The sequence below is a fragment of the Panthera uncia genome (genome assembly GCF_023721935.1).
Source record: "Panthera uncia isolate 11264 chromosome B3 unlocalized genomic scaffold, Puncia_PCG_1.0 HiC_scaffold_1, whole genome shotgun sequence".
Classification (NCBI taxonomy): Eukaryota; Metazoa; Chordata; class Mammalia; order Carnivora; family Felidae; genus Panthera; species Panthera uncia.
In genome coordinates this window covers 91,252,001-91,279,350 of record NW_026057582.1, presented here as the reverse complement: position 1 = coordinate 91,279,350, position 27,350 = coordinate 91,252,001, and the positions used below count along the sequence as shown (strand labels likewise).

At 40.1% G+C, this 27,350-nt stretch overlaps 1 protein-coding gene across 17 annotated transcripts in view; it reads left to right on the top strand.

Annotated features, from left to right (window-relative positions):
* ATP8B4 (ATPase phospholipid transporting 8B4 (putative)) overlaps nucleotides 1-27,350 on the top strand; it is a 259,446-nt gene that overhangs the window by 204,935 nt on the left and 27,161 nt on the right. For all 17 annotated transcript variants that reach the window (XM_049611656.1, XM_049611662.1, XM_049611663.1 and 14 more), the window contains 3 exons: nucleotides 6,209-6,353; nucleotides 9,159-9,342; nucleotides 9,934-10,157. In XM_049611656.1, coding sequence (XP_049467613.1) covers nucleotides 6,209-6,353; nucleotides 9,159-9,342; nucleotides 9,934-10,157 — 553 coding nt within the window. The remainder of the gene's footprint in view (nucleotides 1-6,208; nucleotides 6,354-9,158; nucleotides 9,343-9,933; nucleotides 10,158-27,350) is intronic.

Below are 27,350 nucleotides of genomic sequence, written 5' to 3'. Positions count from 1 at the left end.
TGCTTCTTGCCTCCCCCCCCCACTTGGTCCCTTCCCTTTTTTCTCTTTTCTTTAGCTGTTGTTCCACAACAGGGACTCCCTTTATTAACATTTCCCTAATAGACTCTGTGGAGTCTCTATTAAAATTATATAAAAAATTCTATCAGTATTTGTCCATGTTAAATAGAATAACACAAAACTTAAAAAAAAAAGTGGTGAGTCTAGGTGCACTTGAGTGCCTCAGTCGGTTAAGCAACCAACCTCAGCTCAGGTCATGATCTCGTGGTTTGTGAGTTTGAGCCCCGCATCAGGCTCTCTGCTGTAAGCACAGAGCCTGCTTCAGATCCTCTGTCTCCCACTCTCTCTGCCCCTCCCCAGATCTCTCTCTCTCTCTCTCTCTCCTAAAAATAACTAAACATTAAAAAAAAAATTACAGGTGGAGAGTCCATACATTCTTATCATAGAGCAATCTGTATTTTTTATTAACCTTCTTAATATATTGAAGACCACACACTGATCCCTTACAACCTTTATGGATGTCCTTCTTCGATTGGTTACATTGGATAAAGATATTGCAGGTTGATGGAACAGCACACACAAAGGCATAGAAACATGAAAGAAATTATGTTCTATTCTAGAGAAAATATTCCAAGTTGTAGCTAGAGAGTATGATAGAACTTAGAGGTGGGGACCATTTTTTCAGAGACAGATTGGTGATAGATTGACAAGTGAAAGTGGCTATGCTTTATCCTGAAGTTATTGGGTGAATGTGGGTGGCTTCTAAGCAGATGAGTGATAAGCCCAATTCTACGTTTTAGAAATAACATTCTAGTGACTGGATAGATGGAGTATGTTTGATGGGAAAATGAATGTTATGGGGAGATGCATCGGGAGGCTGTTGGAACACCCAAATTTAGAGATGATGAGGGTTGAACTTAAGGCAGTGAGGCTGTTAACAGTAGATGAGGAAAGTGTGGAATCAAACTGACAGCTCTTTTGGAAGTAGAATGGTTAGGACTCAATTTCTAGCTTGTCTGACTTTCATAGCCCAGAATACACTCAACTGTGCAAGAACAGAAACTCCTTAAATTTTATAAAACTGAACTTGAACTCCTTTTCTGCCTGGTGACAGAATTAAACTAGGTACTTTTGGGTAAGGTCTAAGATGCACAGTTGCCTTACCTGTTACTGATCCTCAGCATCTACCCTACTGGCATCTAGCACTTCCCACTTCTGTGTCCCTGTCTGGTCTCCAGACTCTCTGGGTTGCTGGCTGTCCCTCTTGGCTGACTTCCACATGCTTCTGGGGAAACAGGGAAAGTGTGGCTGCTCTTCATCTCTGTATCCAAGAAGACTTGTGCTTTCACATGGCTACCTCTGTTCCTGAAATCCCTTTACTCTTGTATCTTTTTTGTTACCATACTTCAGCGGCAACTATTCCATACTCAGTTTCCCAAAAACTCATCAGAGGATTCCATTACCCACACACTCCTCCATCCACTACCAATCCAGGTTATGAGTTTTCTTTCTTTTAGTGACTCTCACCAGCATCTAAGCTCCTCTTCATAGTCTGTTTCCTCTAGGCTTGGATGGGCTTTCTACTCTATTGCTTATGGCAACATTTTATGCCCTGATTCCTTTAAGGATTAGTCTTAAGATACATGGAGAACTTTTTTTCTTCCCTCTCAAAACCCCATAGTGAAATTCAAGATCAATGCTGCTATCAGTTTCAAGAGTCTATTTCGGTACCTAAAAAGCAAGGTCATGACTCTTTTTTGTTCCCTCTGTATTTGACTGAGATCTCCTGAGGCAAGGTATGTTTCTGAGTAAATAGCATCATCTATGGTAGTGGTGGTGATTACAGAAGGGGTAGGGAACCAAAGTTAATATCTCAAGATTTTATCAAACTACCTATGGCTGACTAAGTAGATGGGATAACAGTCATTATATGGAAGGAATGTGCAGAAATATTAATTCTCATAAACTTTTGTTGGGAGTGTACGTTGGTAGAAACTTACCAGAGGGCAAACTCGCAACATATTTCAAAATTACATATATATACACTTTTCATCCAATGATCACTACTTCTAGGAATTGTCCTTAAACAAGTGTAAAAATGTTTGAATATGTATATAAAGAAATATTGGTTGCTTTACCAATTATAATAGAAAATTAGAAAATGCTCAAATACCCAGCCACAAGGGATTTTGTTAATTACTATGACATATTTAAGCAATGGAATACTATGCAGTTAACAAAAGTGATTATGTGTCTACTGACATTGAAAAATGTCCATAATAAACTTAGGTGAAAAATGAGATAACAAAGTATCATATATATGATTCCTTTTTTCCAAAGAATGTATTTGTATATATGTATGTGAGTTCAGTGAGAGTTGATGTAAAAACAACCCAAAAAGGTATGTCAAAAGAACAGGATCTAAATGATAGTAGCTATTAGCAGGAAATGAACTAAGTGATTATATTTGAACCTATTAAATGTGTTGAGATTATTTCATAAACATGGATATATAATTTTTATGCATATCATGCATGTAGCTTGTTTCAAATTTAGTGTTATGAAACTGTCTTAGACACTTTGGCTCCTGTGTTAATTTTGCCACCATAACTGTTTTACTATTAAAGGTATGCCCAGAAATCTACAATTAAATGCTGCTATGGCTCCTCAGAAGATTACTGCATTGATTATATTTTGCCAATACATAAATATGTCTTCTGCCCAAAGGAAGACAGACCAAGAATGTAATTTTGCTTGGGCTGACAGGCCAACTCACTCCATGTTTCATTTTTGTTGTATTGATCACATCTTGTTGGAAAAATTCATGTCCTATAACTAATTAAACCATGACATGTCTCCACTGCTTCTGAGGAATACCCCAGTGATGTATCTAGGAACTGACATTTCTTCTTTAATCAGCAAAATATGCGTTACACTTTTTTGGGCACTACCTGGTAGAAAGTTATCTGTATGAGTGAGCAGAGTTCTCAAATGCAAATGGCTCCAGAACCAGACAGATAATATTAGTTGCGTGATCTGGGCTGTATATAAGACATTAGGGAGTGATGGAGCCTTGGGTGAAAGTGAAGTCAGGTTGTCCATAAACTCATACAGAATTTTAAAAACACTGTGCAAGCCAAACAAAATGCATTTTGTTCCTCATTTCAAACTTCTAGTCACCCAGGCAAAATATTTTAGTAGGTTAAGTTTCTATCATAAATTTTAGAGTACTAACAGATCTTGGTGATGTTTTAGTACACACTGGTGCAGTTGCCCCTGTTTTCGTAGCTGGTGACAACCAGTCTGATTGGCTGTCCCGTTCCCATAATTGCTAATAAATATGGGTTTAGGGGTTGAGTGTCTTAGATATCACATGGGTAGTAAGGGATGGAACTGGGGCTTGAAATCAAAATTTCATGTACTTCCTCCCTTTGTCTACTCTTGGCAGCATGGTCCCATCCCTTAACTGCTCCTCTGGCACTGTTTTTGTCCCATCCTAGAGGAAGCCTGTGGCCTACTCTGTATGTAACTCAGCTTAGTGTGGGAGACTGAGAACTGAGAGCCAGGAATCTGAAGACTTAGGTTCTTGACTGGGTCTGTAACTGACTTGTCAAGTAGTTGGAGGTCAGATCACCCAACTGTGGGCACATGAGATGTCAGAGGGTGACCCTGGGCCTGAACCCAGCTCTCCAGGCTCCAAGATCAATGCTCTTCTATCAAAGTCAGGGTTGTCTTCTTTTAAACATGGTGCCATGTTTCCTTAACAGGTCCAGGTAGTGTTTGAAAACAGAGTGCCTTACAAGCACTAACAAATGATCCTTTTCCCTACCATCTCTTTTTATAGAGTGCAGAGTGCATGGAAGCCAACATGGGCCTAACTGTGCTCTGCTATGTTTACGGTGGCACAGGGCTGTGAATGCCACATTTGCCTCAGCCGTTAATGCGTGTCTTCATGCCAGGATTATAATAGACTGCCCTTCCTTACAAAGCTTGGGGAAAAACAGGCACTCTTTTGTTTTAGCATTCGTTATTTGTGCTCTGTGGTTAAACATTGTGTGTTATGTCCACAAAAATCTATAGTTCCTGTTCAAGGAAAGGAGTCATGAGTAGTTTTCCCCCTCCTCCTAATTTTTTTATTTCTTTTTGAGAACCAGCTGGTATTTTAAGAGCTAAGTTCCGGGAAGAAAAAGAAATGATAGCTATAGAGCATGGGCAAAGGTCTGAAAATGCGTGAGCCCAGTCTGGTGAGGAGGGTTGTTGGCCCATGTGGAGGGAACACAGTGGGAATTTAAACTGAACTGAAAAAACTGTCCCTTTTCTGCCTGGAGATGTTAAGACAGTTTAGGGGGGGGAAAATCCTAAGTAAATAGAATTTCAGCCAATACTTTCATGAACTTCACCCTTCTTTGGAATGTTTTTATTCTCCGGGGGGGAAACAGAGATTGAGTCATTTATACAGCGAGTGAGAACTTTAACTAAAAAGGAAACCTCAGGAGATGTTTGCCCTTTGGTGCTTTCTTAAGACCCAATTTATGAGCTCTGCAACATTGTCAGAAAAATGCTCGCTTCTGAGCTTGTTTTTCTAGCTTTCCTTCATTATATGGGACAGTAAATTTTCATGACTGTTTAGGAGGATTCCCTGACATGGTTATCTGATGTAAACTCTGATTTTCCCACTTAACAACATTGTTTTTTCATGTCTGTTCTCCACCCCACCCCCTCACCTTAACTCTCTAAATTTCACACATAGCACTATTACTTTATAAATCTTTTTCTTTGATTCTACAGACTGATTGCTAAATGCATGATATCATTCTTGGAGCCAGAGACATGTAATCTCTGGGTTCCTTGGGTTCCTAAATGCAGGCTGTGATTTTGGTGTTGGACAGCAGAAGGAGATGTTGAGCCAGAAGATAAGGGTGTTTTTGTATGTGTGTGTTGTGTGTGTTTTTTTTTTTTAACTTCGCATATAAACAATTAGTGTTGAATTTTCAAATAATTAGAAAGCTAAGGGCTAAAACAGTTATTTTTGTGTAGTCAACCTTGCCTTCTTTTTACAACATAAAGATATTTTAATAAATGTTTTCTACCTACGATGAGCCTTTGGGGAACCATTTCATTGTGCTGTAAGGCAAAACATCCATTTTTTGGCCTCTCACTCCCCATTTTCTCCAGGGGCCTCATTTTGTATATACAAGTTGTGGCCCAGTGTATTCATGGCTGGCTTTGGCACTCATCTTGAGGGAGCATCTGCCACGTGGCTCTCTGGTTATGGTTGAAAGTTCTGGAGTCATGGCAGCTTGCCCTATGTTACTTCAAAACCTGTCATCCAAATATCCTTGGAGAGGAAATTTCCCTTCCATTAAAGGCATTATCTGTCCATTTTGAAGAGAAGAGTAAAATGCATCTTCTAAGTATGTTAAGTGACCATACAATCTTTTTCTTAAATAGCAGAGATGGATGAGTGTGAGCAGGATTAATCTACTGCTAATTAGATCTAGGGCACTGGGGTGAGTTTCCATTTAGAACAACCCTCTATCCTTGGTGTCTATATTTTCTTTCTCAGAGATTTATTCTATTGTTTGAATCAATGAATCAATTCATTGAAACAATCAATTCATTTTTGAATCAATGAATGAATTTTCACTTAAAACAGTCCATTATATTCTAATAACATTTAGTTTTATTGTCACATTTTTTTTTAAATGTGCTTCTTGAAAGACTTGTTTTAAGCCAGATTATATGACAATTTTCTGCAAATTAATGAATTTATTTTATATATTAATGCCCTAGAATTGCTATAAGATCTCTGCAGGAGATCTTTAGTCTTTCCCTTTTTATTATTTAACAATATTTCATGCCAGACCAGTGGTTTTTAAGTCTTTGAAGCACAGACAACCTTACATACCAAATGTATCCAGATTATCTAGTTGAAGCACAGCTCAAGATGGTAATTTAGATTTTAGGTAATTTTAAATGTTCAAAATGATTCTGTTTTCATTATGTTTACACTCCTACTTCCTGGAATTTGCAAATTTGCGATGGCCTTCCAATCACAAAGAACTATCCGACTTGCTTCCTGTAATGGAATCTTATGCCATAGTCTTTCTGACTGGTGATGAGCTGAATTTACCTGCAGGCCAGTCTCTTGTCAGAGTAATAGGTATGCTCCGTATACTTGTTATGATTTGTTTCCCCCTTCTCCTTCAAGAAAAGCAAAGGAAAATTTGTTTGAACAAAACAGAAGTTTTTCCAACGGCCATGTAGTTTTTGAAAAACAGCAGCTGGAGTTGGACTCAGTTGTAGAAGAAACCATAACAGGAGATTATGCCTTAATCATCAATGGCCACAGTTTGGTGAGTTTGCTTAAGGCTCTTGTTCTTTCTTTTCCTTTATTCCAATAATTGTCTCTTTTGTGCTGTCGTAATGAGATCTCCTTTTGTGTTTTCCAAACAAATGACACTACTAGAAACGAGGGTATACACGATGGTTTCCTGTTTGCAAGGGGAAAGGAAGTTTCTGATACATATTTCATACATTATTGCTTGAACCACTGCAGTGAAAGGGAGGTTCCAAAGAAATACTGTATTCACAGAATATCCATCTTATGTGAGTGACTGTAAACCATTAGCAGTATTGTTTAAGTGCTTTTCTAAGGAGAGTGTCACAGCTCACTGTTATTTAATTAAACTAACGCAACTGTTGGATGTATTGCAATTACTGTTTTGCTGATGTTTGTGATTTGGCAGAGCACAACCTGATCTTCATATAATTACCACACCAAATTACTGCCATTAAGATACCTCTGGTGGTTTTTCTAAATAGCAGTATTTTACAGCAATGCCAAACAATTTGCTTTGATTAGGAAATCTGGTTCTTGTCGTAATAGAATAAACTTGCATTGTGCTTTTAATGTAGTTCAGGTTCCAAATCTTGAACAAATATCAAAACACTCCTCTGAGTTTCTAATTTAGAAGACAAAAGCTCTGATTGCACTCCAGTGAAATTATCATTTATATGCCCAAAGAGCTAATCTCACATCTTTCCCCAGCTTTGATGATCATTTTTCACTTTTGGAGTTTGGAAAATAAATGTATCTTCTTGTAGACAGTTTCTTAGAGGACAAAAGAAGTTGGATATGGCTATATTTTATTTTCCCCCTTGTGATCAGCTGTCTGTTAGCGCTTAGTGCTTAGAGCATTATCCAGCTGGATTCCAGACGTAATGATGTGTTGCCTTCTACACCATGGAAAGTTACAGAGCTCAGCTGCAGGCCAAGCTCAGTTGAAAGTTTGTCCAGATGACACGAACTTCTCCCTTGCACAAATGAGCAGCAACTGAAAATTATAAGCCTGTCAACTCGGGCTTGGAGCTGGTGGCCTCCAGGCTGAACTTCCCAGGGACTACACTATGGAAAGGTCCCTAATGAGTGGTGCTTTGACTTTCCCTCAGGCTCAAAGAAGCCAGTGTGTGGTGTGTTAGACTACCCAGGTGATAAAATATACTGTTCTTCCTTTGTCTCTAAATCTGTTGAAAGGAAGAGCTAAGATAGATGCTCTTCAAGAACTGTTTCAGCTTCAAAGCCTGAAGCTTATGAAACCATGAAATGTCATTTTTCATTTAAGGAGAATGGACCACATTTCTGCTGGTATGGTCAGAAGCTTTTTTCTTTTTCTTTCTTTCTTTCTTTTTTTTTTTTTTAAGTAAATCATGATTCCAGTTTGCTTAAATCTTGATGCTTTGTGGAATGTAATTGGGTTCTTCCTTCTCAGAGTCTGACTCTAGGTTTTCACTTGTTGATAATAAAGAAGAAAAAGAAAGAGAAAAGGAGACCATTCTGGGCAAGAAAACCAGTTACATGCTTTCTCTTTCAGAAAGAGAAAGCTAACTCACAGATTCCCTTAGGAATCATAGGCCTTGACGTAAGAATTTTCTACATCAGAGTCATGTTTTATATTTATTCACCCATCCTTTCATTGATATCATGAACATTTATTAAGCATGCTCAAGTCAAGATGCTAGAGCTTGAGGATAAGGATGTGAATAGAACTCGGTTCTTGTTTTAGGGATTGCCATCTAGCAGGAGAGCTGATCTCAAGTGCTATGACAAATACTATATAGAGAAATGAACACAAAGCTTTGAGAGCATAGAGACAGACACATTTAGTTCCTTGTGTGAAAGTCAGGGAAGACTTCCTGGAGGAAGTGATGCTTTCAGGCACAGGAGCAACAAGTACAAAGGCAGAGGCAAGAAAGACCCTGTCATGTTACGGAAACAAGCACTTTGGCATGATGGGAGTACACAGTAAACTTAAAGATGGTGGTAGAAGCCAGGACTCAAAAGAAACATAGAGGCCAGATTGTGACAGGCTGTGAATATCTTGCTAGAGATTCATTCAGAGATACTGATGACTCAAAGTTGAGGTGGATTCCTGTTTCCTCTCAATGTGTTTACTAAATAATGCACAATGAGATGTTTTCTAGAAAACAAATCACACAGTTAACTGCAAAGGATTATGCTCTCCTTTCCAGTCATTTCTTGGCATACATAAAGGCTGTGGTTATTTGGAGAAGAGCAAGGCTGGAGTTGGTTGGGAACCCTGCCTGAGACACAGGTTGCATGCCACCCTTTTGTACAGGCTTCTCTTGGTTTCAATCACTTTGTTTTTCAAGGGCTAATTTCCAGGTCATCTGCTTTTCATTTGCCCAACCATTGATAACCACAACAACAAACACTAAATATACAAAACAACAATGCAAAGGAAACAAAACTTCCATCACTTAGAACAAAGAAGTCATCATCATTATGTAGTTCTTTCTAAACCTGGTGAGATGGTGGGTAGGCTCAGTCTTTTGCTTTTCTCTCTTTCAGTGGATTCTGGAGATTTTCTGGCATTTAATTATATCTCACCAATGTAGCGTGATAATGTGTTAAGGAGGACACACAAGGGCATTGTGTCTTTTTTTTTTCATTCTAAAATTCCTTGGCACTTAGTAGGAGTTTTGTACTCATCTTTAGTTAGCTGTTCATGTGATTCTGGGTCAACAATGACTTGTTGAAACTTAGTTAAACTGTTTAGAAAATATATCAGTTGAGAAACAAGACATCTCTCATTAATTATTTCTTGTTCTAATCTGGATTTTTTTTTTTAATAACATAGGCCCATGCCCTAGAAAGTGGTATCAAGGGTGATCTCCTAGAACTTGCCTGCATGTGTAAGACTGTGGTTTGCTGCCGAGTCACCCCACTCCAGAAAGCCCAAGTAGTAGAGCTGGTGAAGAAGTACAGAAATGCTGTCACTTTGGCCATAGGTGATGGAGCCAATGATGTCAGCATGATCAAAAGTAAGGGTATTATTCAGTATGGTCTGCTGTATAGTGGGAGTCCTTGGGTTCAGCATTTGGCAAGATGTAATGGAGGTTGCACTGTAATTTAATTTTCCCACTAGTTCTAAAATGAATACTTTATGGATCCAATGCATTCAGCATTACTAGCATTCATTAAAAACAACAACAACTTTGTCTTTAATTAAAAGAAAAAGGCTAAAACAGGATATTAATCACCTTATATTGTGTGTTTTTACACTAGAAAAGGATATTGATTTAGGCTAGAAAAGGATATTGATCACCTTATGTTGTATAATAACTAGCTATGGTGTAAGGAATGAACACTGGATCCACAGTCCCAACACTTGGGTTTAATCCCAGTTTAGCCACTTACAAACTGTAAAACTTCGGGCAAATGACTGAACTTTTTGTGCCACTTTCCTCTTTTGCAACATTAAGATAAATACCTAACTAATGAGTGTTTCATGAGATAATATATGTGAAAAAAATATAAGTGCTATATCTGTAAGATTTTTGTAGGTAAATAATGACATAAAAGAGATTGTATCTTTGTTCAGGGAATGAAAATGTTCCTCTTTTCCTTTGTAGGTGCTCACATTGGTGTTGGCATCAGCGGTCAGGAAGGAATGCAGGCAGTCTTAGCCAGTGACTATTCATTCGCACAATTTAGATACCTCCAAAGGCTTCTCCTTGTTCATGGAAGGTGGTCCTATTTCCGAATGTGCAAATTCTTATGCTATTTTTTCTATAAGAATTTTGCATTCACACTTGTGCATTTCTGGTTTGGTTTCTTCTGCGGCTTCTCAGCCCAGGTTGGTAAAAAAAAAAAAAAGGCACTTTTCTTTCTTTTATTAGATCCCCCTGAATTGCAAATGACTGTTCTTCATGGCTCTTTATTGATAGAGAGCATTTTTGTATATGTCTAATACAAATCACAATATGACAAATAGGTAATTTATAGTTGACTTGAGGTTTAAACACAAAACAATATACATTTATCTGGAATTTTATTTATTTGTTTTATATATATAAATATATATATATGTAACTATATATATGGTTATATAACATAAATATATATATAAGTTATATAACCATATATATATATTTATATAACATATATATATATATATATATATATATATATATAAAACCAATGAGTACTCCTTCTTGAGCATTTTAATTTTTATTGAAATATTTTGGTATGATCGCTGATAAACTTGATGTGGAGCTTTAATTCAGAACAGAAGACTAAGAAACACTAACAAGAAATGTTGATGTATCTCTTTTGGGAAGATGGTCACTCACCCAACACATTGACTATGTATGGGCTGAGAGCAAATAAGTTTTATATTAGGGAGAAATAATTGATACCTTGACATCAAGGCTGTTTGACAGCACTTCATCAGATAAAAATTGATAAAATAGATACTGTTTGTAACAAAGAAGAAAAATTAGCAATTGATAAATTAGGAATTAGGATTCTATTTTTCTATCTTTTCATATCCATTTTATATTTTTATTATTTTTTAATGGTTATTTATGTATTTTGAGAGAGAGAAAGAGAGAACACAAGCAAGGGAGGGGCCAAGATAGGGAGAGAGAATCCTAAGCAGGGTTTGGGTTGCCCATGCAGAGACCGATGCAGGGCTCCATCTTACGAACCATGTGATCATGACCCGAGCCAAAATCAAGAGTTGGGTGCTTAACTGACTGAGGCACCCATGTGCCTCTACTCATATCCATTTTAAAAGATAGTTATTTAGGGGTGCCAAACAGGTGCCTATATAAATAGTGGTTTCATACATTTTTCCCTTTATCTGTGAGGTTGAGATTTCTTAAAATGAGGCACACCTATACCCATTCCTAATGTTCTCTTTTAAGGATAATATACCCAGAACTAAAAGCAGACTATGTTAATATTTTTGTTGATAATTTTTGTAATCTCCAGACATTGAAGTAAAGCAAAAGTCTTGATTTTAGTTTTTCAAAAATTTAGTGCTCAGTTTTCTTAGCCTTAGTTCAGAGAAGGCTGGAGAGGGACTTACTTGCTCATAATCTCACCTTGTCCAACACAAACAAATGTGAGAATGTGGCCTGTGCCTTCCTAGGCTGGGGACTTCTCCTCCACATAAAAATGAAGCAAGACTATTTGCTAAGCAGTGCTTCCAAGAGATCCAGCTTTCATAGTGCAAAGGTTTGGGGGCTTTTGAAAAATCACTGAACTACAGAGGGACGCCTGTACTCTCATTTAGGCCTCTTAGGATACAGAAGAGTGGTCAGTGATTTGTGTTTATAGACACATGGAGCTTGGATAGCAAGTTTACTTGCCAGAGTTTTCTTTGTTAAACTGTGAAGTTGGAAACTAATGTTCAGTGACTTTTAACCTCTACATTTAGGTGATTTTCTGCTCTGCTTTCAAGATCTGATAAAACTTGTCAGAGTCAGACGTTAAGCAACTAGATTTTCAATCCTGTCACCAGTATTTACCTTTTGAAAGAGAACAGCAAGAGAGAACAGTGATTGTTCTAAAAACCTGAGTATCTGATGATTAAAGCCAGTTGTAAGACACCCCACTGGTCTATGATTAGGTTTCTTAAATGTTTGGTTCAACTTAGCATATTTCTTGTCTGTCTTCCTTCCTTCCCTTCTTCCTTCCCTTCCTTCCCTTCCTTCCCTCCCTCCCCTTCTTTCCCTCCCTCCCTTCCTCCTTTCCTTTCCCTTCCTTCCTTCCTTCCTTCCTTCCACCAAAATCTCTAGTTAATTGCACAATCTTTACTTGACCATGTTCAGTCCTGACTGACCCTCTGTGTGTTTTCCTGTGCTGGTTAGTTGGGCTGGACCAGGGGCTATCAAACTTGAACATGCATGGGAATCACTTGAAGGGCTTTTAAAGCACAGCTCCTTGGGCCCCACCCAAGTTTCTGATTCAGTAGGTCTGAGGTAAAGCCCAAGAATTTGCATTTCTGACAATTTCACTGGGAGATGCTGATGTTGCAGGTGGGGGACCATATTTTGAGAACCACAAGACTGGCCAATATAGAAGAAAGTCCAAAGGTATGTTTCCTTGAACTCAGAGCCCGGAATGAACTCCAGTCTGCTTTTTGTTTAGTCCATGCTAGACTCCATTCACCTTTCCTGAGGAGGAGGGGCCAGTTTAGCAAACAACTTATCACCAAAATAGAATTTTTCCAGAGGGCTTAGAATCTCTTTACCCATCCTACAAAAGCCTTTGCCCCTGAGGTTATACATGCACTAATACAGGGTCAGGAAAAAAGGGGGGGTCTGTTTCAGGTCAGAGAGTTGCTTTTCTCAGTTTACCTAGGCTATTGTGTTTATCCAGCTTACCATAAGCTTCATGAGGAAAGGAAGCATGTCTGAATCATCTGTACCATCCATAATCTTGAATGGAACCTGGCATATAGAAGCATCTGGCCATTTCATGTTGTTGGGTGTTTCTAGAACCTTTTGTGTGCTTGAGGTAGATGCAGCAAGGAGAGTCATTCAGATATGCCTCCAGTCACTCCTTCAGGTTGCTGCTTCCTCTCCCTGAACCCAGGGCTGCCTCTGCAGGCTCTACATCTGGTCCATGTAAATGTATACAGTCTGACCAGCATTGTGGGAGAGGGGCTTGTGTCTTAAGATCTCTGTGATTATGGCATTGATTTCAGAATGCAGAATGATGTTTTGTGTGTGTGTTGGGTTAATACGAAGTTAATTGGGCCACAAATGATGTATTTCTTAATTATTTGTATATTGCTTCATTATAGGAAAAGCAGTGGATTTCCAGGTTTATTTTGTTTTGCGTAGGTTTTGGTTGATTTAAATAGAGCAGGGCAAATCCTCTTTAGGCAGAGGAGCAATCACCTCATAAAACCAATTGAGCTACTGAGGAAGAATCCTGGACAGCTATCTATTTTGCCCTCATTTTTGTGATGATTTGATCAAATTGGGACCCAGGCTTAGACTTATTGAATAAGATCCATTGGTCCCACTATTTCAAACTTTCATTCATTGGATGACTATTTACTAAGTCCCTGGTATGTGTCAGACTGTGGTTGTCTGCTGGTGCTTGTATCCCAGGCATGGTGAAGGATGTCTAAGAGATGCATTCTTAGTGGACATGGCAAAGTGTGATCTCACAAATTTTATTAGCTGTCCACACAGTGGAGAATTCAAGGTTCTATTTTCAGACTTGTCAGAGAAGTAGATAGGCTTGTCATGAGAGTGGCAAGTAGTAATTTGTAACCTTTTGTTGGAGAGGAAAAGGCAGCAAGTCAGTGACAATGCTCGTATAATGGCGTCAACACTATGGTGTCATCTTCTAGGTGGAATCATATTGTCGACACTAACAAGTAGAGATAAAAGCAAATTGCAATTGTAGTTAACACTTAAGTAGCACTTAGTATGTACCAGGCATTGTTTAAATTTTTTGCCTGTATTAGCTCAATATTTGCAATAACCATATGAAGTAGGTTATATAATCATGGTCTATATCAGTTATTTTTAAAATACTTTAAAAAAGTTTAATTGTGATTAAAAACACATAACATAAAACTTAAAACACATCTTAACCATTTTTAAGTATAGAATTCAATGGTGTTAAGTACATTCACAACAGTACATTGTGCAACAGGTCTCCAGAAATTTTTCATCTTGTAAAACTGACACTCTATACCCATTGAAAAACAACTGCCCATTTTTCCCTCCCTCCAGCCACTGGAAACCTCTATTATACTTTGTGTTTCTATGAGTTTGACTGGAAAATGTGAAATGATCCACATTTTGGTTCACTGATTCTTTCTTCTGCTTGGTTGAGTCTGTTATTGATGTCCTCCATTAAATTCTTCAGGTCAGTCTATATTCTTCAGGCTAGGATTTCTGTTTGTTTGATTATTTCTCTTTCTTTGTTGAACTTCTCATTTTATTCATGCATTGTTTTCCTAATTTCATTTAATTGTGTGTTCTTATAGTTCACTGACGATCTTTAAGAGGATCATTCTGAATTTTTTTTAGTTCATAGATTTCCATTTCTTTACATTCAGTTATTGGAGCTTTATTAGTTTCCTTTGGTAGTGTTATTTACCTAATTTTCATGACCTTGATTCTTTGAGTTGGTATCTGCACATTTGAGCAGGTGGTCTCCATTTCCATACTTTACAGGTTTGCTTTAGCAAGGAAAGACAGCTCAGCTCCATTGGGGTACCAGATGGGTCAGCTGGCAGCATCTGTGGGCAGGTGGGGCTTCCTCCAAGTCTCTAGTCACTTCTGTGCTCTGAGGTCAGAGGGACTGTCCCTTGCTGGGCTCTTTGATTGGGCAGCGCTACAGGCTAGGATCTGGAATTGTTCATGTTTGAATGAGGTCTCGGGCTATGCTCCCTGACCAGATGGTACTATTGGCTAGATCCTGTGTTCATGCAGCATTGTAGGCAAGACTTTGTGATTGGGTGGGGCCTCGGCCTATGCCTTGTGATTAGGTGGGCCCACAGAGTGTGCTCCCAAATTGGGCTGGGTAACTGTTTGGTCTCCCTGATCAGATAGGACTGCAGGCTGTGCCCAGGATTGGGTGGGGTCACTGGCTCGGCTCCCTGGCAGGATAGGGCTGAAGGCTGTGTTCAGAAGTTGAGCAGTTCTGCAGGCTGGACTCTGCTAAGGGTGGGCTTGTAGGCTGGGTTCCCTGGCTGGGTGATACGAAGAACTGGGCTTTGAGGCTTCCTAGGGTCACTATTCAGAGTCCCTGGTTATATGGGGCCATGGTAAACTGTCAGGGGGAAAGGCTGCTGGCTTGAGTTCCTGCATAAACAGGGCTGTAGGATGGGCCTCAGGGATATCTGGGGTCTCTGGTTGGGTGGGGCTGGGGGCTGTACTCAGCAGTTGGGTGGAGCTATGAATTTTCTTCCCTGCCTAGGTGGGATCATAGACTGGGCTCCATGGCAAATACAGCTCATTGGCTGGGTATTCAAATCAGGCAGAACTGCCAACCAAGCTCCTCGACTAGACATAGCCACAGACTTGGCTCTGCCCTTGGCAGAATCCCCAGCAGGGATCTCTGCTCCAGTGCTGCTGCAAGTAGGAATGAGGTCCATTAATATCTGAGTGCTGGTTATCATAAGCCTCACCTCCCATCTCCATCTCCATCTGATCCTCAGTGGTTGAGCCCTGCAGATTCCCCCAGTAATCCCCACGAGGCAAGACCTGAGTGGGACTATTAGAAGTGTCGTGCAATGCTGGGGGAGCTGGATGTCCTCCTTAGGTTGTCTTTTTCCCACTGGAGAAACCATAGGCCCAAGGGGCTGTCTTGGTAAGGTACTGTGCTAGCCTTGTGGAGGGGGGTGTGGTCACTGTGGAGTTGCTCCTCTTGCCCATCTAATGTGGTGTGATTTCGCTTCAGGTCCTGGTTCTGGGATTTTCACAATGGTGTCTTGTCTGTGTGTAGGTGCTTGTTGGTATTCTTGTCAGGGAGACTGAAGGTGGGGAGGATTTGCATTGCCATCTTGATGACATCACTCCTGAAATCGCTTTTTTTTCCAGAGAGCATTTTTGTGGCTTCTGCCAGTTCTCTGGGGATACTGCCTACCTGAGACCTTTTTCTCTGTTCCAGGACTTTTTGAATTTGAATTGCAAACTCTGATGAATATCATTTGTGGTTCAAATTTTCAGAAGAAACTTTTTGTCTCTTCCTTTAGCTAGTGCCAAGGTTGACATAGGCAGCCCCTTTTAGTGTGAAGATTTGTTCTTCCTTCACTTTCACACTAAGGATTCAGGCCTTTGCTGCCTTAGTTTTATAAGAATGTTAATTCCCCATGTGGTCTAATCTTGGCATCAATAATGATGCCACAATAAATAGTATGTTAAGAGTCAGATTTTGGGGCTCCTGGGTGGCTCAGTCAGTTGAGCATCTGACTTTGGCTCAGGTCATGATCTCACAGCTCGTGAGTTCAAGCCCTGCGTCGGGCTGTGTGCTGACAGCTCGGAGCCTGAAGCCTGCTTCGGATTCTGTGCCTCCCTCTCTCTGCCCCAACCCACTCGCATTCTGTCTCTGTCTCTCTCAAAAATAAATAAACATTAAATATACACATACATATAAAAGAGTCAGTGAGATTTGGTATTATTACCCAAACTCATTTGGCATGGAACCCCATTTTTCCAAGCAATTTGCATATTGTCCTCAGAACAGATGCCATACAGAATCCACTTTGGGAAATTCTGGAATATATATCTCTATGGCAATTGTTGCAAAAACAGACATCACCCTGCTACTTATCCTGGTTCCATTGTTTTGGAGTCAGGAAGATGTATGGAGGACAAAATGATTCTAAGAATATTATCCCCATTGGAATAAACTATTTATATGTTTCTCCCTTTTAAAAACTTCCATTTTTTAAATTAACTCTAGTCCACTGGACAAAACAGCCTTCTTTTGTATGCTAAAATGGGGTGTTTACATTTAAACTTCTGTAGTCTTTTCCAGTATCCTTGGTTTTTTTCTGATTATAAAAATCATTATATGTGAATATATATCAACTTTTATATATTGGAGACCATACTCTTTGTATCTTTCTCATTCAAAAAAGAAACAAAAACAAAACAAAAAACCAAAACCTGGGGCACCTGGGTGGCTTAGTTGGTTGAGCATCTAGCTCTTGGTTTCAGCTTAGGTCATGATCTCATGGTTTCATGGGTTCAAGCCCAGCATTGGGCTCTGCTCACAGCATGGAGCTTGCTTAAGATTACTTCTCTCCCTCTGTCTCTGCCCCTCCCCCACTCATGCTGTCTCTCAAAATAAATAAACTTTAAAAAACAAACAAGAAGATTTATCACATTTTGAGAAACACTTCTGGTTTTACATTCTTTAAAAAAATGTTATTTTTGTTAATGGCATTCTGAAACATGGACTTATTATAAATCATTTGACAATTCTGGTTTATGAACATTTAAGTTGTTTCTATTTTAAGTTCAATAATTCATTCCTTCCCCATAGCTGTGAGTCACACAACAATGTCAAATTGCTAATAGGAGTATTTGTTTACCATCTTGGGAAGAGAAAACAAAATGATGAATAGGACAAGTATCCTACCCACCTGGAACTCATTTTCTCATCCAGGGAATAAAGAAATGGATGAATAGGTCCAACAGAAAACTATAATGGAAGTTAACATGAGAACATGGGAAAAGGAGAAATGTGTGAGGATCTGGCTTGGTAAATCTCAAGTGAGCCTATGAATATTTTCAAAATTCAGTGGAGGTCTGAAGGTGTGAAGTCTTGCTACCTGCGGGGATTTAGGGGCTAGCTTGTATAAAGGTGTGAGTCAGTAGAGGACTAGGAGAAAAACTGAAACTGAACACTTTGCAACTGACCTGAAGAGTAGTTGAATTTGAAATCTCTTCTCAATTTCTAAAATTCCATTTAAAACCAACTCATTTAGAAACACTTTAAAAACCACATGGCATTGGTGTGTGTGGGCATCTTAACAGTAGTATGTATAGCAAGACATGTCTTGTAGAAAAGGTGTCATGCCACTATGACGATGAGGCCTGTGCTGTTTCCCAGCCCCACCCGCATGTGTGCGCCCTGGTGTGCTAGCAATCTGGGGACTGGCTGTGAGGGTGACATGGATATGGAACTGGGAACGGTAGGGACTGTTGTCTTTACCATTCCCTGTCTTTCTCTAGAAGGTCCTGATTAGCAACAGGTTTAACTGAAAAATCTTTGGGCTTTTTTTCTTCGCTCTGTTTTCCCAAGGACAATATGCTGCAAATGAGGCAACTGAAAATAAAACAACATATTTGGGAGAGACACTAGTCTACAGAAAATGAGAATTTTTAAATAGGGGACATTTTTGCAATGATGCTTCTTTCCCCCAGTTGAAATCATGTAGTTGGCCCCAGGCTTCAAAGCCGTGCATTGGGTGATACAGCTTTAGTAGCCCCTACACCTATTAGATAAACACTTCCAGTCTGTCAGTGAAAGCCATCTGAGATCTTCCCACCTCTGCCATCTCTCTCTTATGTTGCTTCAGTGGAATTGAAAGATCCACGGTGAAATGGAGCCAATAGTAATAAAAACTCAGGAGCCTGCCAGATTTCAGAATAGCAGGCATGAGTTTAGAGGCCCTTTCTTGGGAGGCCCGACCCCCAGTCGCTTGTCTGTCCAGTCCTGACAGGAGTGAGGCTCACACACACATCTTCTGACACACAGTCTAGAATCTTTGAATTCTCATTCATTTAACAAGAATAAACTGAGGGCCAGTTGAGGGCCAAGTGCTCTCCAAGGATACCAGAATGAACCAGAGGGATGCAGTTCCTACCCTTAGGGAACTTACAGTTTGGAAATGATTTTATTTTCATAAATGTGAAACTGATGTTGAATAACTCCATAGTCACTTTTGATGGAAAATTAGAATTTTTCCACAAGACTTTTTTTGAATTAAATTTGTCATGGATGAGCCACATCTTTGGGGCCAACCCTGTCTAATCCCAATATGATTCATAAGTACTTCAGTACTCCTTTCCCGCACCTCTCAATAGATTGCTTTGAAGCAAGCCACTCTGCAGCTGAAAACATCGATCAAATGTAAACAGATTGTGCTTTCTTAGACACAGTGTTGACTTTTAAAAACACCAGTTTAATTTCTTAATGAAGTGACATGTGCTCTTTCTTGACTACGTCGGCCTGTCTCTGGGGGCCTGGTGAATTTTATCCAAGATCTTGTTCTCTGAAGATAGCTCCAAGAGATTCCCATCAATGTCCCATCCTGGTAGGTGGGCTGGGGCAGATGTGCAAGCCAATCCAGCTGTGGTGTGCAAAGCTCCAAGGGGCTGGGGGTGGGACCATTGATTGCCTATTGGATGGTGGTAGCCTTAGGACATCTCAGATGGATGTTGATGTGATACAGGCTGGTTTGTACTTGGTTTGTGGACTTTCCCCTGGTTAATTTCAGTGCCTGCCTCTGTTGTGGTTGCTTTGGGACACATGGGGAAAGAATCTGCTTGGGAAGGACTACACTCCTTTCACTTGCCTTGCTGGGTGGACTTTCTTTGGGGAAACAGCTGGGACACAGAACAAAAAGTGTCTGTTTTGTTGAAATCTAGAATCTTTACTCTGTCAGGGAATGTTACAGATAGTGAGTCCAGCCCCTCCTTTTACAGAGGAGGAGCCTGAGCCCTGCAAGATCTGAGGATCAGTGGTGTGTAAGGCTGGGACTGGACTCCACATCTTCTGACTCTCTCTTCAGTGTTCTCTCTACTCTGTTTGATAAGTGGGCTAATTGTCACAGACTTGGAAGAGAGAATGGCCATAAACTCTTTCCTTCAAAAAATGTTTTCATCCAACCCCTAGTCAGGCAAGTTGTTTGCTTTATTTGATATCTAAAGGAGAAATATCTAACAACACTCAGTACAATGTGACTATGAAGAGAAAATCCGCTCTTATTGAGAGAGAGAGCTCATGTCTTGAGTGGTGTCTCCCAGAGCTTAGGCCCTTAGAAAGGGCAGACTGCCTTCTGGAATCATCTAGAAGCTTGAGGTAATTTTTTTTTCTTTTGCCAGCAAACACTTCTACCAAACTGCCTCTGAGAGAGAATTTAAATATAATCTATCCTGGTGAGATTTCCAACAAAGTGTCTGGATCAGAGGAGTTTGGATAAAGGTCAGAGAAAACTCTAAACTGAATCATGGACCCTTTTTTAACAACATGCATTATCCCAATCTGTTATCAAAGCCTGCATGGCTTTCATGGAATCCACTGTGGGCCTGTCTACACCACTTATATGACTAACTTATTTTAAAAGCACCCTATACCTCAGGATTTTTAAGAAAGATGAACCATCCCCCACCAGGAACAGAACCAAAAAATAAAAACCACCCCACCATTGGTTGAAGTCCTATTTAGGAAATCCACGTCTGCAACTATGCAACTACTGGCACCGGTACTCAAGGGGTGATACTATCTGATGATGATTTATCATTGTCAGTGAGATACAGAGCTGTGTATGTTTTTTTTTTATTCTGCTGTGATATGGAAACAATTATCTTGTCAAATCAAGAAAAACTTTCGTTCTGTCAAACAATATAAGAAAACTCAAAAAATTTGAAAGTGAAATTTTAGAGTGCGACTAATCTCCAGGCTTTGATGACTCATGGTTGTGGTTACCTGTGAGTCCATCTCAACCTGGCATGGTGGTTCCTTTCCCCTTTGCCTTCCAGATGTGCTCTGTGGAAAACCTGGGGAGGGGTGGGTGCTTAGGCTGGGGCCATTCTTCCTGGCTCCTGCTAGTGGGTTTCTGTTAATTACACAAATCAGTAACAGATGTGCTGAGACTGAGCACCTCATACTTATTCCTCAGTGTGTTTTCTTTAAATGAAAAATATTTTTTAAGGCCAAAAAGAAAAATATCATTATATAGTTTTCCTCTACAACACACAGCAAAAGGCAGAGGGGAGGTACATGGTAGTCTATCCTGTCATTTGAACAAGGAGCTAAGCCAATGGTCTCAGAGTGGAAAGCCCTTGTTAGGTGTTTAAGAGCCATATTAAGGTATATTTAAATGTGGTTTTCTATAAATCACAGATTGTGTATTCCTCAAGCTGTTAGATCGTAATTTGTAGCTGGAGTATTTTTACTCTATATAAAATGGTTGATAAGGTTGATAAATTGCTTCCACAAAGAAGGGAGCAAGGAGAAGCTTTCCTTAAGGAAAACAGGAAAGTTGGAAAAATGGAGAACTCTTCTCTCCCTTTTTTTTTTTTTCTGATCTGTGAAGAGACACATGTTTCCAAACAGACTAGTGGTATCTCACAGGAGCATGGCTTTTATCTCTTATTCAGAGTATTGGACATGGGAAAAGAAAATTTGGAAGTAGAGAGGGGGTATGGCTGCCCTTAAGAGTCCAAGAGCCCTAGGACAGATACTTTTACACAGAACTTTTGTTTATAATTTGAGTCACCCAAAATCAGAGTGCTGCCGCCATTTGACTGGTCTAGTCTCAGACCAAAATGTTTCCCACGTCAGAGGCTCAAAGTAGCCATTTTCCCTCCTTTCTCTACCTCCTCCATCTCTTGGGGGCATCTGGGCAACCTACGTGTGTGAGCATGTGTGTTTGAGATGGAGGTGGTGGAGATAGGTGGTAGAGGGCTTGAGCATGTCTCGAAGGGGAGAAGCCCAGATGAGTTCCATGTGGGTTGTCATCTGGGCTAGTGTGTCCCACCCAGCTAGTCCTAGTCACCAGAGGGGGACTTAAAAACTTTCTGAGGTTATCTAAGGACCTTAAGGAGAAGAGGAACATATTTACTAGGATAACTATTTAAGTAGTTAGAGATCTGTTACAAGGAGCGGAAGAAGTCTATTGTAGAAGAAATACTGCTTGTGACTTTAATTTTTGTGGTGGCCCCTAAAGCCTAAACTGTGTTAAGCCAGTGCACATCATCCAGGAAGGTGTTGTTTTGTTTTGTTTTAATTTTTTTAAATGTTTGTTTATTTTTAAGACAGAGTGTGAGCAGGGAAGGTGCAGAGAGAGAGGGAGACACAGAATCTGCAGTAGGCTCCAGGCTCCAAAGCTGTCAGAATGGAGCCTGATGCAGGGTCAAACTCATGAACCGTGAGATCATGACCTGAGCTGAAGTCACATGCCCAACCAACTGAGCCACCCAGGCACCCCTGGAAGGTGTTTTTATTTTTTTTTAAGTGAATGACTCAGGTTAACACATTTTGGTAGAGCCTGCAGCAAAACTAGAGCTGAAGAGTGATTGATATAATTAAGTTTTCATAAGGAAGATGCTTATCAAGATAATTCATTTCCTTTAAATCTTGTCCTAATTTTCTATTGATTTCATTAATATAGTAGTTTATTATAAAAATAAATGTGGCTGTAGCAATAAAGAATTGTATTTTCATAATTATAATTAGTGGAGAAATATACCTTTTTCTTTATTCATTAAACCTACCACTCAAAGCTTGGAACCTTGAATGCTCCTCCCTCCTTTCCTTCTCCTTTCCTCCTCTTCCTCCCTTTCTCCTCCCCTCCCTCCTTTCCATATATGATAAAGGTGTTCACTAACTGAGCACTCTCTGTCAGGTGCTGCTGTACTGGCATTTGTTCATTTGGTTGAATATTAAAGGCCTCCCTCAAATCCCCACTTTATAACTTAGGAACCTAAGACTCAGAGAGACTGAGTATGTTACTGAAGGACACACAGTTCTGTTGTCTGATTCCAATGCCCTTACACTTAACACGCCAGCATCCTTGTGTTGCATATTTGCCACGTGCCAGGCACTGATGTAGGTTCTTGGGCCCCCACAGATGAATAAATCCTATAACATGCTCCCAAGGAGCTTTCAGCCTAGTGGGATGGGACTAGAAATCAGTGCATAGGGCCTCCTGTGTGGCTCAGTTGGTTGAGCATCAAACTCTTGATTTTGGCTCAGGTCATAATCCCAAGGTCGTGGGATCAAGCCCCACATCACTCAGTGTGGAGTCTGCTTAGGATTCTCTCTCTTTCTCTCCCTCTCTCTCTCTCTCTCTCTCTCTCTCTCTCTCTCCCTCTGCCCCTCTCCCCCACTTATACATGCCCTCTATCTCACATAAATAATTGCAAGTTGAATTATGAAGCAGTGAGGTGTGTGTCATGGGACCACCAAGGAGTGGCCTGGAACCCAAGCCTAGAGGGTAGGAGTGGGCAGGGCTCAGAAAGCCTCTCTGGAAGATCTGTTCCTGGGCCAACCCTTCCAGATCAATCATAGTGAAGCAGTTGAGGAATAAGAAGATGGGCATCCTAGGAGGGAGGACATCAGGAGGAAAGTCACAGAGGTAAAGGGCTGGGCAGAAACACAAGCTATGTGTAATGGTTAAGTCAGTGGGATTTGGGGCTTAAACTGATGTGTTGGAGAGAAGGAGAAATAGCAGATTTTTGGCTGGGGCTCTGGGATGAATGTAGCAGTGTCAGAAACAGATATAGGGAACATAGGAAGAGGGCCTGGTTAAGGTGGTGTGAGAATGAGTTCAGGTCTGGACATACTGAGTTTGAGGAGCTGTGCCACATCCTTGGGTCAACATTTAGTGGCAAGTTAAATATGTAATGTTTACAAAAAGTTGTAAAGTAATTAACTCAGCAAATATTTATAGAGCACCTACCATTGACAATGTTCTAGGCACTGGAGTTACAGATGTAAAGTCTCTATTGCATGGAGATTATATCCTAGTGCGATAAAGACAGATAATAAAGAAGTAAATCAGTAATAAAATTTCAGAATTGTCATTGAAAAAAGAATGGGGTCATGTAAAAAGTCTCATGGAGTCCAACCTGAGTGTTCAGAGGAAACTTTCATATGGATACTCTGGGGTTAAAGTATTCCAGGCAAAGGGCATAGCAAGTGTGAATCTCCTGAGGTAGGCAGGAATGAACCCAGTCCTAGAGAAAGGTAATCAGTGAAACTGAGGCTGAGGGAGGGGAGGGGGTGTGGTGAGTGAGGCTGAAGAGGAAGGCAGCTATGGGATCAGGAAATGCTTTAGGCGTCTGGGAAGAGTCTGGATTCCATCTCATGTGAAATGGGAAGCCATTGGAGGGTTTGGGCCTGGGTAAATGCTAATGTTATCATTTGAGATGACAAAAACCAGCATACAAATTGTATTTCTTGTATACTCTCAACCAAATAAAGCAGTGTGAGGAACCGGCCTTTAAGGAAACTTGCCAAAGGATACCATGGATAGAGAGAAGTGGCTTCATGTGGTGGTCAGTGTTGTGAAGGCTGAAGTCAGAGTCCCAGGGTAGGAACATGGTCCTGACACTTGCTCTGCCAGCAGTTCTCAAACCTTTGTGATCTGAGGACTGGATCTATCGATATTCATCATATTAGAAATTAAAAAGGAGAAAACATTTAAACATTCCTTTTAATTCATTAAAAAAATGAACCTATGACATGTTTACCTAAATGACATATATTAATGAAAAAAAAAAAAAGATTGTATTTTCCAAAACAAAAAACAAGTTAGTGAGAAGAGTCATTTTTTATACTTCATTTCTTACTATTGGCACTGCAGGAGGCAGCTGGGTTCTCATATCTGCTTCTGTGTTCAGTTGGTTATGATATCACAAGTCATGTACACTCATGGGAGAATGACAGTGAAAATGAAATATACATAACTGCTTAGTATCATTGTGAAAATAGTCCTGACATGTGGATCTCCTAAAAGTTTCCTAGGCTACACTTTGAAAATCTTTGTGTTGGGGGATGACGTTGGACAGTCTCCTAACCTTGATGAGCCTTAGTTTCCCCATCTTTAAATTGAGGTCTGCTAATAGTACCAATCCCATAGGGTCATTGTGAGGACTTAACGAGTCAGTATGTGTTGAGCGCTTAAAATAGTGCCTGGTACATAGCAGGTGCTCAGTAAGTATCAGCTAATTTTATTTTTGTTACTGTGATTCTGAGTGGCAGTAAAAAATCTTCCAAGAAATTGCAAAAACTCATTTAAATTTTATTTTCACTGGCCCTTCTCTTCCTGTCCTCTCTTGTTCCAATTGTTAAATGAGGTTTCAAATCTGATTACCAGCTTGCAAATGCCACTGCCAAATAACTATAGGTTTTAATGCTAACCTGTTTGTAGTAATGATGGCACTTTGTGCCATAATTTCCCAGATTCTTTCTTTCTTCGTAATACCTGAAATCATCTCTTCTCAGCTAGTGGAAGCTGAATGGTGGAGGAGGTGGAGGAAGAGGTGATTTTACAGCATCAGTTTCTGCCTGGGGCTATAAGACTTCAGTTTGACTGCTTTTCCCTTCTTATATTTTCCACTGTAATCATAACATCAATTGATATATCAGGGAATGAAATTCAGATGTCATCATCAAATAGTTGATTTGTGTCAGGGTTTTTGTTTTGTTGTTGTTGTTGTTGTTTGTTTGTTTCTTGATAGGGGCAAGCAAAATTGTCAATCTTGGTTTCACAATGGAATTATCTGGGAAATTTTTTAAAACTACCAATGCCTAGATCATCCCACCCCCTCAAAGACAGTGACTGAACTGGCCTGGGGTGTGATATGGGCATCAGGATTTTTAAAATCCTCCCAGTGTCCAAAGTATCACCAGGTAATGACTAAAACAAAAGGCCACATATTTCCTTTTTTATTGTAAAATATAATGAATCCACAGAGTGTGTAATACTCAAATGACAGCTTAACAAATTGTTGTCGGATGAACACCCATGTAGCCATCATCCACTTCAAGAAACAGAACTTTGCCAAACCTCCAAGGCTCCCCTTGCTTTTTCTCAGTTATGCTCTTTTTTCAACTCTTTAGAGATAACCATTACCTTGACATTTTATCATCACTTTGTTGCTTTGTTTTAAAATTTTCCCATATGAGCATGAATCCTTAACACAGAGTAGACTGACACATTTTTGAATTTTATTAATATGGAACTGTACTTTGGCTGGTTTCTTTTGCTCAACCTTCTATATTTTTAAAATTCATTTGTATTTTTTTAAGCTTATTTATTTATTTTGAGAGAGAGAGAGAGAGAGAGAGAGCGCGCGCGTGCGCACCAGAGAGATTCCTGAGCAGGCTCCATATTGTCAGCATGGAGCCTGACATAGGGCTCAAACCCACAAACTGTGAGATTATGACCTGAGCTGAAACCAAGTGCTGACGCTTAACCAACTGAGCCATCCAGGTGCCCCTTGTGGTGCATGTGTGTGTGTGTGTGTATGTGTGTGTGTGTGATATAGGTGTAGTTCTTTGCTTTTCATTATTCTATAGTATTCCATTATATCAATATGCCACAATGTCTTTCTCCATTCCACTCCTGATGAATGTTTTGGTTGTTTCTGGTTTGGGGCTATTATGACCCGTGCTGCTATGAGCATTTTCTTGTGTCTCCTGGTACACAAAGGCAGATACTCTGAACGTGTATCTAGAAGTAGAATTGTTGCTCATCCAAAGAAAGCGAAGAGAGGCCAAGCAACAGTTCTGGTGGACTTTCAGGGTATATAGGAGTTGGTGTGTGGGACCCTGTTAACATTCCCACTCTGGGCTGGGTGCCTGGAAGTGTGTACTGCTCTGAGCCACAGGCCCTGGGAGTGTTGATGGTCTGTCTATAGGAGGCAGCTGAGAAGCTCATGATCATTTGTTTCTGGTTGTTGCCTAGGGCTAGAAGGACAAGTTTCATGCCCATCAAGGGTAGAGATCTTCATGAAACACATTGCACTCTGGGCTGGGACCCAAGAGAAGCCTCTTGGCAATAGGGTCACAGGCTGCACTATGACAGGACAGCTGGCTGGTCCCCCAAACATCAAGCCTTCTATCTCAGCATCTGCTAGAAGGAAGCAAACAGTCTCTGGAGAAAGAGAACATTTTCCTAGACCTTAAAGTAGTTCTTAAGTGCTGATTTCTCTCCCTGATCTTAACAGGCAATTTCCTTCTGTATTGTTAGTTCATTGATGCTTTGATAGAGATGTGCTTTGCTTTCTTTTTTCTCAACTTTTTTTCATTATCTTCAGTGGGCAGTTTGTTATAAATCAATTGTATGGCACATGCCCTCATCCTATACGAACACCGTAAACCCAGGCTTGTTTCAGAGACCTCTACTAAAATACCCTGAGGGCTTCCAGGGAATGATGATGAGCTAGCTCTTGCATTCTTTTCTCATGGTTGTCTGAAGCTCTGGGCTACTGCCCTGCCATTCAGCAGGTTTTCTTTTGCCACATTGAGTCTGCGATCCTCTAGATGGCTGTTGGTGTTCTGTGTTACTTTGCTCCAAGCATGGACATAGGCTGGGGTATGCTAGAACTGGTCCATATTGGTTCATAAAGATAATTGTTTAGTTTTGAGAAATTATGTGAGCCAGTGTTTAAACACAGCTATTACTAAAAATTGAATTATATAAACTTAACAGAGGACCATGGGGGAAGGGAAGGGGAAAAAAAGAGTTTCAGAGAGGGAGCCAAACCTAAGAGACTCTTGAATGCAGAGAACAAACTGAGGGTTGATGGGAGGAGTGGGGGAGGTGGGA